The sequence below is a fragment of the Chrysochloris asiatica genome, unplaced genomic scaffold, assembly GCF_000296735.1.
Source record: "Chrysochloris asiatica unplaced genomic scaffold, ChrAsi1.0 scaffold00021, whole genome shotgun sequence".
NCBI lineage: Eukaryota > Metazoa > Chordata > Mammalia > Afrosoricida > Chrysochloridae > Chrysochloris > Chrysochloris asiatica.
The window spans coordinates 15345543-15359385 of record NW_006408539.1 but is presented as its reverse complement, the minus strand read 5'-3'; the positions used below and the strand labels follow the sequence as shown (position 1 = coordinate 15359385).

The following is a 13843-nucleotide window of genomic DNA, read 5'->3' as shown; positions in this document are numbered from 1 at the left end:
TGAAAAAGAAAGACCGTAGAAGAATTGATGCTTTTGAGTTAAGGTGTTGTAGGAGAATATTGAAAGTGCCATGGCTGCCAAAAGAACCAATAGATGCATTTTAGAATAAGTGCAGCCAGAGTGCTCCTTGGGGGCCAAGACGGCCAAACTTCGTCTCTCATACTTCAGACATATTGTCAGGAGGGACCAGTCACTGGAGATGGATATCATGTTTGGTAAGGTGGAAGGACAGAGAAAAATAGAAAGACCCCCCCCAACGAGATGGATTGGCAGCATCGATGGATTCAAGTGTGGCAACAATAGTGAGGTTGGCCCAGGATGGGGCAGTGTTTTCTTCTGCTGTGCATAAGGTCGCTATGGGTCGGTACGGACTTGATAGCCCCTAACAACAACAACCTTTATGGGAGCAAATCTCAGGTCTTTTCTCCTGGTGGAGTGAAAGCACTGACTTAAGTTAGCAGGCAAGTATTTAAGCACTGACCATCAACGCTTTCGTAATATATGCCTTCAAGTCAGTTCTGAATTACAGCAAAGCTATATAGGGTTTCCAAAGAGCAGTTGGTGGGTTTGAATCACCAACCTTGCAGATAGCAGTTTAGTGCTTATCCTACAGTGCCACACCAGGAATTCCTTGTAATATATATACTGTTGTTAAGAAGAGCTGTCGAGTCAGTTCCAACTCACAGCAACTCTATATACGGTTTCTGAGGGGCGACTGGTGGGTTTGAATCACTGGTTAGCAGTCCAGTGTTTATCCTACAGTGCCACCATGCACTCTCGTTACATTTTGTTGTTAGTGTCAAGTCAGTTTCAAATTATAGTGACCCTGTATATGGTTTCCAAGATGCGGCTGATGGGTGTCAAACTGCTGGCTTTGCGGCTAGCAGTCCAGTGCTTATCCAACAGCACCACACCAGTAGATAGACCATAAAAGGCAGAAAATAACTGCAGGTACACATGCCTCCTGAGTGGCTGTGAAGGCAGGGGAAACCCAGAAAAATGAAAGCCATCACTGAAAGGTACAAGTCATCCAACTTGACTGGGCTCATCCTAAAGAACTAGAGCTCAATTATGATGATAACCCTAAGGTGGAACCAGCAGTCTTCCAGCTACATGACTATAATCAGCTTGGGGTTAATGGCACAGACATAATTTTGATATGGCAATCTAATCACAAAGCAAAATGACTACTAAATGGAAGTTGTTTGGCTCAACTGGCAAAAACATGAGAGGGGAATAAATAAGTAATATATATATGTGTACATGTAATATACATAGTGAGTTCATGAAGGAAACCTGGTAAGAACATTGCAATGATCCTACAACTTATCCAACACTGAGACATCTTTGGAAGAATGTATTAAATGTAATTCTATTCAGTTAGGAGATTTTCTATTGGAAATGAGGTTGTCTGCATTCTGGCACATTAACCCTCAAGTTCAGTGTCACTTTGAACCATAAGGTCAGTGGTTCAAGCTCACCAGTCACTCATCAGAAACCCTGTACAGGGTCAATATTGGTTAGGACCGACTTGATGGCACTTCACAACAAAAACAGCTCCCATCAAGACTGAATTCTTGAAAACCCCACAGAGCAGTTCTAATCTATGCTACAGGGCAGTTAGGAGGCAGAAGTAACTCCACAGCAAAGCACCTCTATAGCACAAAGTGTGCTTATGCTACTAAATCTTATGAAAGACCTGTATTAGTACCTGTTTTCACTAACTGAAGACAGAAGAGGATTTTTGTTTTTATGAAAAACGGCAAAAAGTGAAAGTAGCATTCAGCATTTGTTTTGCAGTCAGCAATTAAAGAGGCAGCACCTACCCATTCCAGTGAGAGGTAACCCTGAAGAATATGGAAATTATTAAACAATAAAATGAATATCACATGCAAGTAAAATTTGTTGAAGATAATTTTAAAAGTGCTTGCAGCAGTACATTGATCAGGAGCTGACAGAAATTCTAACCAGATTCAGAAGCACAGAACAAGGCGTATTAATGTTTGCATCAGATAGATCTTGGCTGAAAGCAGAGAATATTAGAAAGGTGTTTACTTGTGCTTTATTAACTATGCAAAGGCATTTGACTGTGTGGATCATAACAAACTGATGGATAAAACCATTACAGGTAGGTATTCCAGGAGAATTAATTGTGCTCATGAGGAAATTGTACACAGACAACGAGGCAGTCATTCGAACAGAACAAGGGGATAATGAATGATTTAAAAACAGGAAAGGTATGTGTCAGTGTTATATCCTTTCACCATACTTGTCAGTCTGAGCAAATAATCTGAGAAGATGGGTTACATGAAGAATGTGTCATTAGGATTGCAGGAAGGCTTGTTAACAACCTGTGACATACAGATGACACAACCTTCCTTGCTAAAAGTAAAGTGGAAAAGAGGGCTTGAAGTACTTACTGGATAAGATCAAGGATAAAAATCCTCAAAACTAGATAGATATCATGACAAATAGAAAAGGATTTCCTTTTACTTGGCCCCCCAACCAACACTCAGGGAAGCAGCAGTGAAGAAATCAAATGATGTATTGCATTGGGCTAGTCAACTACACTAGATGCTTTAAAATGTTAAAAAGCAAAGACGTTATCTTGAGAACTAAGGTGTGCCTGACCCAAACCAGGGTATTCTCAATCTTGTGAATGCTGATCAATGAATAAGAAGGACCTTAGAAGAATGTACTCATTTGAATATTAAAACTACCATGAACTGCTAGAAAAACAAACAAATCTATTTTGGAAGAAGTACAGCCAGAATGCTCCTTAGAAGCCAGGATGGTGGTACTTTGTCACATGTACTTTGTTTATGCTACCAGAGATTGTCAGATATTCCTGGAGGAAGACATCATGCTTGGTAAAGTGGAGGGTCAGTAAAAAACAAACAACAGTGGAAGGCCCTCCAGGAGATGGGCTGACACAGCGGCTTCAACACTGGCCTTAAACATAACAATTGTGGGGAAGATACAGGACCAGTTTTTCCTTCCGTTGTGCACAGGGTCCCTAAGTAGAAACCAACGTGACTACACTGAACATATTCAACCAAGAAGCACTGGTTTATTGTTGTTACATGTCATCCAGTTGGTTCCGACTCAGAGCAAGCCTGTATAGTGTTTCCAAGGAGCAGCTGGTGAGTTTGAACCATCGACCTTGTGGTTCAAACCATCGAGTGCTTAACCTAAGGTGCCACACCAGTACTCCTGGAGCAACGGGCTTAAAGCAATGGCTTAAATTAACTGGCCATTCCTTGGGAGAAAGATGAAGCAGTCTGCTCCTATTAAGATTTACAGCCTTGAAAATCCTACGGAGCAGTTCTACTCTGTCCTGAGTGAGAATTGCTCAATGGTTGTTGTTGTTAAGTGCCACTGAGTCGGTTCCAACCCATAGCGACCCTGTACAGGATTTCCGAGGCTGTAAATCTTTACGGGAGCAGAATGCCTCATCTTTCTCCCGTGGAGTGGCTGGTAGTTTCGAACTGCTGGCCTTAAGGTTCGCAGCCCAATTTATAACCACTATGCTACCAGAGCTCCTTGGGTGTTTGTTAGTTGTTGTTGAGTGCTGTTGAGTCAGTTCCAACTCATAGCAAGCCTGTGTAGGGTTTCCAAGCAGCCGCTGAGCTTGGCCATTGACGATGCAGTGCAAACCCACTTTGCAGTCCAGCGCGTGAACCCACAGCGCCACACCAGGGTAGGTCTTTTATTATAAAATCACAACCCAATTTTGTTTTGAATATAGAAGATCTCTAAGAATGGGTACTAATCAAATTCTACAGAAAGATTCATTTATAGAATCCCTAAAATAAAATATATGATCAGCTAAATCAAAATCTTCAGAACATGATATTACACAGTTTAACAAGTATTTTAGCAATTAGATATTGACTTGATTACTACATTTATAGGCATTTACAAAGCATTTATGTACACAAACTGTCTTACAAATAAATATATGACCCAACTTTAAGGAATACTTCCTCCCTTTTTTTTTTTTTTTAAGTAATTGTTGTTAAGTTGGTCTGGTTATTATAAATTCCTTTAATTTCTGTTCATCAAGAAATGTCCTAATTTCACTGTAACATTTGATGGACAGCTTTGCTGAGTATATGATTTTGGGTTGGTAGTCTTTTTCTTTCAGAGTTTTGTATATGTCTGTCATTCCATTGCCTTCTTGCCTGCCTGGTTTCTGCTGAGAAATCAGAACGTCTTCTTGGTTCTCTTTTGTAGGGAACTTTCTGGTTTTCCCAAGCTCCTCTCAGGAGTCTTTCCTTGTCTTTGATTTTAGAGAGTCTGATTATGCCTTGGTGATTTTCTTTGTGGATCTATCCTATTTGGGGTTTGTTAGCTTCCTGTATGCTTATTTTCTAGTCTTTCATGACATTTGGGAAGTTTTCTTCCAACAACTCTCAAACAATTTTTAATGCGAGTCACTCTTCCTATTCTGGAATTCCAATCACCTGTAAATTTTTCCTCTTCATAGTGTCCCACATACTTCTTAGGCTTTCTTCAGATTTTTCATTTCTTTCTCTGATTGTTCTTCCAGCATACTAGTATTGAGAGATTATCTTCAAGCTAATTCAGGCTTCCATTGATTCAAACCTACTCCTTTGCCTTTTCAATGTGTTGGCCATTTCTGAGATTTTAGTATTAAACTTGTGGATTTCTACTTGCTGGTTTTATATTGTTTTTAAAATTGCATTTATTTTGCCTGTTTGATCTTGTAGTGTTTTCCTGAGTTCTTCTAAAGTTTTCTGTTCTCCTTGTTTTCCTTTGAAGTTACCTAATTATCATTCTTTTTCAGTTAGTTCTATTACCTTTTCTTCCTCAGAAACACCTTTGGGCTCTGTATCTTGTTCATTTGTTTGAGCCATCTTTCTCTTGTCTCTTCATGTGAGCTAAATTGTCCAGGACATTGTGAGGTTATCGTGTTTGTAAAAACAAACAGTACAATTGTTGGACCTGGAGGGGAGAAATTTGGGGGGGACTTCTGCAATTTAAGGAGCAAAGAGATGTGACAGCAAAGTTTCTGGCCCTAGTTGGAGTTCCTATTGTCCTCTGTGTTATCTATGTTCAGGGCACTCAATCTGGGAGAGGATCTTGGGGCCCCTTGATGAAGCTGGTGCCAGTGTCTTTTAGGACCACAGGGTAAGCTGGGGCAGCGTAGCTGGTTAAATGCTGGCCCGGTGGCTCTGCAGGTACCAAAACTGTACACCAAAGTGGCATAAGCAGCCCCCACCTCACACTGACGTGGCTCCCAACTACATGGCTTCACACTCTCTGAGAACAGAATCTGGGCTGCGAGCGGATGAGGGTGGGAGCTGGCCACACTACTGGTCACCAGGGGTGCATGAGGGGAAAGGAGAAACATGCTTTTCTGGTTGTGCTTGCAAATGCCAGGCCTCCCTCCTCTGCCAAAGCTGCTCACAAGATGGTTGAGTTGCATCTGGCCAGCCAGTTACCAGTCCGTGTCCCTTTCCTGCTGTCCCTGCTTGGCCTCTCCTCCCAGCAAGTACTCCATCCACCTCTCTAACCTTTCTTCTGAAGTTCAGGGTGCCAGAATTTTCATCTGTGTCTGTTTTCTTTTCTCTCTCATATTTGTTGTAGAAGGTCCATGTAGTGTGTCTACCTGGTCTGCCATCTTATCGGAAGTCTCCCCATTGTTTGATTTCTTGACTGCTGTTTCCATGAGTGCTGATTGAGGATCCAAGCAAAATGAAGTTTGACAACTTCTATCTTTTCTCCATTTATCATAATGGTATTTATATAACTTTGTTAATCAGTGTTCCTCCAATCCTGATGCCAAACTGCTCTTCATATAATCCAGCTTCTCAGATTATTTGTTCTGTATACATGTTTAATAAGTACAGTGAAAGAACACAGCACTGGTACACACTTTCCTAATTTTTAAACCATTCCGTATCCCGATACTCTGTTCGAATGACTGCCTCCTGGGCTATGTACAGGTTCCTCAGGAGTATATTCAAGTGTTCTGGAATACTCGTTATTCATAGTGTTGTCAATAGCTTGCACAACAACACAGTAAAACACTTTCACTAGAGTGACTTAAATTTAAACAACTAAAAGGATCAAGTATTTGGGGAATGTGAGGCAATTAGAACAGTCATACTTCACTGACAGAACTTTTATTTAACTTTTATTGTAATGTGAGTGAAAGTTTACAGTAAATTGATTTTCAATTCAACAATTCATATACATTTTGGTTCTTGACATTCATAGCAATCAATCCCCATAATGTAACAACAGTACTCTCCTCACCTCCTCCTTGCTTCCCTTTTCCAATCCTTCTTTCCTATCCCTTCCTGCCTTGGGCAAATGCTGTCCTCTGAAGCTCAGATAGTTGTTTGCTATTATTTACATTATAGTATTGTTTTACAGAAAGTTGACCCACAGGCATATAAGTTCTGTTCTAGGCTTGAAGGCTGTGTCTAAGGGCCAGTGTCAGGAATTGCTGATGGGATTTTAAATGATAAAATCACTTTGAAAAAAATAGTTTGGCAGTTTCTTTTAAACTTAAAACATGTCCTAAGTATATGATCCAACAATTCCATCCCTACGAATTCTCCAAAAAAATAAAAATATATGTCCATACAAAAATCTGAAAAGTGTGATCATAGCAAGTTTATTCAGGATAGTCCAGAACTAATAGTAACACAAATTCGCTATAATAGGTGAATAATGGATGAAACAAAGTATGTTTGGTGAGTACTCAGTATGAAAAAAAAATGCACTAAGACACACAAAAACATGGACAAATTTCACAAAACATTAAACTGAGTAAAAGTAGTACGATACAAAGTATATATATGTATATGCATACATATACACTTCATGATTCCATTTATATGAAAGTTCAGAACAATCAAAACTTACATATACTATTGGTTTTGAACCAGGGGAAATTCTGTATTTAATAATGCAAATTGCCAATGTTATAATAATTATGTTCTTAAAATGTCATGACAATGTTATATAGGGGTGAAAAAAATAAAACACATGACTTATAATCAATGAAACAATTTATTTTGCCAAGGGTAAGTAGCAAGTGAGAAGACATTTTGGTTGTCACTACTGGGGGAGAAGGGTGTTAGTGGCATTTAGCAGATAAAGGACTGGGATGCTGCTCAGTGTCCCATAATGCATAGGACAATCCCCACAACAAAGAATTCTCAGGCTCAAGATGTCAGCAGTGTCCACATTGAGAAATCTGACTCTATACTTTATGATCATGGTTTTCTAGGGATGGGATTGGGGTCATTGAGTGCAAAGAAGGAATTCTGCAGATGATGAAAATGTTCTATATTTTAAGTGTGGATAAATGGTTGACTATGTTTGTCAAAGCTTATCAAACTGCACACTTAGGTGTATTTTACTGTCTGTCAGTTTCACCTCAAAGATGGTAGGACAAAGTATAGTGCCTGTCAAATATTATTTACAAATGCTAACTGCTTTGCTATTAAGGTAGATTTTCAAATAATAATGGCTACTGTTCAACCAGAATGAATCACCTTTTCAGATCAAGTACAGTAGTGCATCCCAGACTCATAAAAGAAACATTTCTTATTGGAGCTGAATGTCAAGTACCCCTAAACAGACGATCCAGTAACAATCAATCTGCACTGCAAATACAATATTAGGAAATTTTAAAGAAGCAATGAACATTGTGAAAAGTCAAGAGGTTTGGAGTCAGACAACTCTGACTTTGGATCCTGGCACTAGCACTTCACATTGTTTATGACCTTGCACAAGTTATATATAAACTCTGCATCTTACTGCTGCCACCTGTACAATGGTGAGAACACCACCTGCGGAGTAAGGTATTAGAATTCAAATAGGAGGTGTAGAAGCCCACTTAATCACTGTTACCACCATATTTCCCTCTTTTCCTATAAAAATACAATTGTTTGAGGGGCAGAAAGATACATTATAAATAACAGTTTTTAGTATTATAACATGGACTTCTGGTGTGGTGCTGTTGGACCAGCACTGGACTGCAAGTCACAAGGCAGGCAGTTCAAACCCACCAAATACTCCTTGTAGACCCTATACAGGGCCATTATGAGTCAGAATTGACTCGACAGCACTTAACAACAACAAAATATAATACAGTGTTTAAAATAAGAAAATTCTGGGATTCCAACTGCCATCATTCATAATTTAATCACAACAGACATGTTATCATTACACACTGCTGTTAAGTGCCGTGGAGTTGGCTTCAACCCATTGCAACCCCATATAGGGTATCCAAGGACAGACTGGTGGGTCTGAACCACTGACCTTGAAGTCAGCAGTTCAGTGCTTATCCTATAGTACCACAGCCTAGCATAAGATAACTTTCTAGTATTTTAGCCATGTCTGGCTCACTTGCTTTGGGGTCAGATGAAGTCTCAAGGTCACATCATCATGTAGTATAAGGCAAAGAAGTGTGTAGACAGCCAGTGAATGCTTTATAGAATGAAGTGGTGGTGGCTGTGTGCCGTGGAGTCAGTTCCGACTCCTAGCGACCCTGTACAAGGTTTCCGAGGCTGTAAATCTTTACAGGAGCAGAAAGCCTCATCTGTCTCCTGCAGAACAGCTGGTAATTTCGAACTGCTGACCTTGAGATTCGCAGCCCGATTCATAACCACTACGCTATCACAGAGTCTCCTTATCAGTGATCTGTTGTTGTTGTTATATGCCGTGGAATCGGTTCTGACTCATAGTGACCCTGCACAGGGTTTCCGAGGCTGTTAATCTTTACAGGAGCAGAACGCCTCATCTTTCTCCTGCAGAGCAGCTGGTAGTTTCGAACTGCTGATCTTGCGGTTCGCAGCCCGATTCGTAACCACTACGCTACCAGAGCTCCTTTATCAGTGATCTAAGTGAGGCCAATTAGACTTGAAAACAGAACACGATTAATTAAGCCTTCAGCACACAGAGCACACTGTGGTGGACAGACAGAGGGGTTGTAACTTGCACTAGTATTTTATGTACCACAAAGAAAAACAATGCTACTAAATAAACAATGCTACATCATGGGTTGTAACTCACTTCCCAATTTAGAGAGGCTATAAAATGGATCAATATGTGTCAGGTGTTTTAGAATTGATGAAACACAGAAAATGAAAAACTTGGGGAGTTTGGTTCTGTAAGCACTAGATTTTTGACACTGCTATTCCCAGTCACTGGATGTTGTGCTATGTAAAGTGCAAAGAGGAGATTGACAGAGGAGCTCAGAGAGCCATAACTGCAATTCAAGGCAAACAGGAGAGACGGAAGGAAGGAGAGGGAAAGGAAGGAGAGGGAAGTTCAGAACAGTCATTAAGTTAAAACCAAGGAAACACCAAACAAGTTCATTTCAAAGCAATCAAGTGAGAATGGCTTTCAAATTACCATATGATAAAATGATGAAAGATATGAAAATCAGTGAAGTAGACTTTCTGGAAGGCAACCTACCTAAACTTATCAAATGATTTTCATTTTTTTAAAAATATCCTTTGAATCAACATTTCCACTTCTAATAATTTATCCTAAGGAAATAATTATGGATGGGCCTAAACATAAACTTCACCATCAATTTGTCTATAATAGGAAAAAACTGGAAAACTTAAATATCAAAAACTATTAATTAGCCTTTTGAAAAAATTATGAATGTTTAGATAGTGCAATACCATTATCTAACTAAAAATTATGTTGTAAGATATTTAATGTCATGGGGAAATGTTGACAGATTAGCTATACAGTTATTATGTTCGAGAGTTTAATACAATTTTTGTTTCTTAAGATATCTGCATAGTAAACAGAAAAGGCAGAGACCATTAATAGTGGGTAGTGGAACTATCAAGTTCTGGTGTGGCACTGGAGAATAGGCACTGACCTCATGGTCAGTTTGAACCACAAAGTCAATAATAGTTCAAACCCACCAGTTACTCCTTGAAAACTCTACCCACTTAACAACAAGAAGTGGAACTATGGATAATTCTTATTTTTCCTCCAATTATGCATCTATATTTTATAACTTTGTGCATTTAACTTAATTTGCTTGTATTAGCCTAAAAAATATGTAACTTCTCTTGAACTGTGCATTTATATGTGTAAAATCCAGTACAGAAAAGACCCAATTAAAGGAAAACAATAGGAAAGCACAGGCGCACCTGAGAACTTAACTGTAGCTTAAGAAAATTTCCCTACCAACAGTGACATTAAGTTATAAGATAGGATTAAGAGATAAGTAATCTTTAAATTAATTCAAGTTAAGAAGGTATAACCCTTTTAATTATGCAAGGTCAGTGGTTCAAATTCACCAACTGCTCCTCAGAAACCCTGTACAGGATCGCTATAAGTCAGAGATGACTCAAAATCATTCAATAGTACAAAATACAGCAAATGCAATTTAATTGTGTCCAACAATAGGCTAGGGGGCTGTACAAAGCTGAGAATTTAAGGAAGTCCCTCAAATAACTACATGACAGAAAATAATGATATTGTCAACAAACAAAATATAAAAGAGCTCCGGCCAAGACTGAGGCCTGAAAGCCATACACTAAAGAAGTAGCCAGGCAGGGGGCCTTTATGAAGGCGACACTTGAACTGGGTCACGATAAATTAGTAAGAGCTTGTCAAATGAGAATCATTATTAAGTAATTTAGTCATCTTAAAAAACACTATACAATAATTGTGTTATACTACTGCTTGTCATATTTTATGGTCTGAAAGGATGACAATGAGGAAATCTCTTCTAGAAGGGATATCCAACATAGTAAAAAAAAGAAGTTACAGGGGGAAAAAAAATGGATAGCTAAGAGGGAATGTGCTTCGAATTTACCTATATAGAATATACACACACTCTGCTCTTTGACTACATCCTCATTTGGCAATATAAGTCTTTGGTACTAATCAAAAGTATAGAGAAAAAGCAACAATTACAATTTAATGTTAAAAAAAAAAATCCTCACAACCAAACCACTAAACAACATCATGATAAATGGATGTTGTCAAAGATTTCATTTTACTTGGATCCACAATCAGTGCCCATGGAAGCAGCAGTCAAGAAAACAAATGACAACATTAGGCAAATCTGCTGCAAAAAAAAAAAATCTTTTTAAAGTGTTAAAGAGCTAAGATATCCATTTGAGGACTAGGGTGTGCCTGACCCAAGCCATGGTATTTTCAGTCGCCTCACAAGCATGTCAAAGCTGGACAATAACAAAGCTGGACAATAAATAAGGAGTAGAAGAATCAATGCATATGAATTATGGTGTTGGCAAAGAATATTGAAAGTACCATTAAAACAAATAAATGTGTTTTGGAAGAAGTACAGCCAGAATGCTCTTTAGAAGTGAGGATAGCATTCATCTCACATACTTTGGACATGTTATCAGGAGGATGCACCCCTGGCAAAAGATATCATGCTTGGTAAAGTAGAGGGTCAGCAAAAAAGATTCCCAACAAGATGTAGAGACATAGTGATTGCAACAGTGGGCTGAACAACAACAATTGTGAAGATGGCACAGGACCAGGCAGTGTTTCATTCTGTTTTATGTAGGTTGCAGTGAGTTAGAAACGACTTGAAGGTACCTAACAACCATAAGTTTGCCAATATAAGTCTCAGGCAATATTCAAAAGTACATAGAAAAAGAGAGCTAGAAATCATTTAGACTACATTCAACATTTATTAGTAAAGTCTAGTTGGAGTCATAAAATACAATAAGTCACCTCACATCAGCAATTTGGGAAAAAAGCATAGATGTCAGCTTGAGGATTAAGATGCGCTATGGTATTTTCAATAACCTCATAGGCATGTGAAAGTTGGACAGTAAATAAGGAAAACTGTTGAAGAATTGATGCTTTTGAGTTATGGTGTTGGAGGGGAATATTCAAAGTGCCATGGGCTGCCAAAAACACAAACATCTGTACTGGAAGACGTGCAGCCAGAGTGCTCCTTGGAGGCCAGGATGGCGAAAATTCATCTCTCATACTTCTGTCTGACATATTGTCAGGAGGGACCAATCGCTGTAGAAGGATAACATGCTTGGTAAGGAGGAGGGTCAGAGAAAAAGAGGAAGACCCCCAGCGAGACCGACTGGCCAAATGTGGCAACTATAGTGAGGTTGGCCCAGGACCAGGCAGTGTTTTTGTTCTGCTGTGCATAAGGTCACTATGAGTCAGTATCAACTCCATGTCACCTAATAACAACAACAACAAGACACCTCCCAAACAACAGTGATACTGGGAATGGTAAAAAAGTATGTTTTCAGGCCTTAGAAATGTTGACAAATGTATGATGAAGAAATAAAAAAGTAAAAAATTACTCTAGATGGCTAAAATGGTAACAAGGTTAAAAAGTAAATTCCCTAATTGTAGCAGAGAAACAAAAGGCTGCTAGGTGGTGGGCCCCAGAGATCAACAGCAGGAAAAAGTGCTTGCCCTGCTACTTGGGTTTCCTGTAATTCTGGAAAACCTTGAAATGAACGTATGGAAATAGAATGAAATTGACTTGCACTAAGAAAACAAACCATACCAAGAAGAAAAGCCAACGTCTGAGTGAAAAAGTCATCCAAAGACAAAGGATTTTAAGGGGGGCATCTGACTTTGCAGCTAGAGCGCGGAAACCCTTCCTCCATGCAGGATTCGCTGAAGGGACTCAGGGGGAACAGGAAGATCCAAGAACAAGGCACCTGCCAACAAGGAGCCTGCAGTATAGCCAGATAAATCACTTCCTGCGAGTCAAAGAATTACTGAAACCATGTATTCCCAGAATCACTATTTCCAGGTACCATGGTTCGGGAGATTGCAAAAAAAGGAAATATGCTTAAAGCGACTAGCCACTTTACCAGGGCGCCTTGTGGTGAGCACCGTAATCGCCAGTGATCTAGAAACCTGGGGGGCTGTAAAGACCCCACATCAACAGAGCACCCAATCAAGGAGTCCACGACTGCCAAATCCGTCAGCGTCCACAGCACAGCACTCCTTCGACTCCCTAATCATCCCCAACTCGAGCCCCCCCAATACACTTCCCAACCCCCCGCCGGCGGGGGCCGGGCAGCACCCACTTACTGAGCTGTCCCCCGCCCGACGCGGTGCTCGGCTCCCGACCTCCGGCGCCGCCCGCCGCTCCCGGGAAGGCGGGCGCGCCCACCCCCGGCGGGGTCCCGCTCTGCCGCTCGAAGTTGCCGGGGTTGGAGAAGTAGTCTCGCAGCCGAGGCAGCTCGCGGCCGCTCTCCAGCAGCTCCGTGTGCAGCTCCAGGGCCGTCAACAAGTACTGATCGCGCAGCAGCTGAGCTGCGATCGCATCGATGGACAGTCGGGCCGGGGTATCCCCAAGGCCCCCCAGCGCCGCCGCCGCCACCTCCCCAGGGAGCCCGGGCCGTGCGCTGTTCCCCAAAGCCACGGGGTCCTGCGGCGACAGCGAGCCCACCGAGCCAGGATCCAGGCCACCCCCGGAGCCCAGCCGAAGTCCTGAGCGCCGCTCCTGGGTCGCCGCTACCTCGTCGTCATCCTCGTCGGTATCGCTAAGGAATGGATTCACGCCGCCGCCGCCGCCGCCACCTCCAGGCGCCATCGCCGCCATCTTATACTGTCAGGAGGGTGGGCGCCTCCCTGACCCGCTGACAGGTCGTGGTCTGAATTTCTCTTAACCCTCACCAGGCACCGCACGCCTCACAGCCCAGGCCGACTCCGTCGCGCCTCCCCCACTGGGAGACCAAGCGAACCTGAAAGGCAGATGGTCCTGAAGCTGCAGCGCCCGCTACCTCTGCCGCGGCTGCACAAGCAGCCCGGCTCTGTAGGCGTCTTCCTGGTCTCCAGTCCCGCGAGATTTTGTGCATGTCCTGCCCCT

The 13843-nt window shown here is 41.3% G+C and overlaps 1 protein-coding gene across 1 annotated transcript in view; it reads right to left on the bottom strand.

Annotated features, from left to right (window-relative positions):
- The window catches only part of KIAA1468 (KIAA1468 ortholog), a 156420-nt gene extending 142844 nt beyond the window's left edge, over nt 1–13576 (bottom strand). Inside the window, exon 1 of the mRNA XM_006837577.1 lies at nt 13063–13576. Within this exon, the coding sequence (XP_006837640.1) occupies nt 13063–13576 (514 nt within the window). The remainder of the gene's footprint in view (nt 1–13062) is intronic.
- Between the last annotated feature and the right edge of the window lie 267 nt (nt 13577–13843).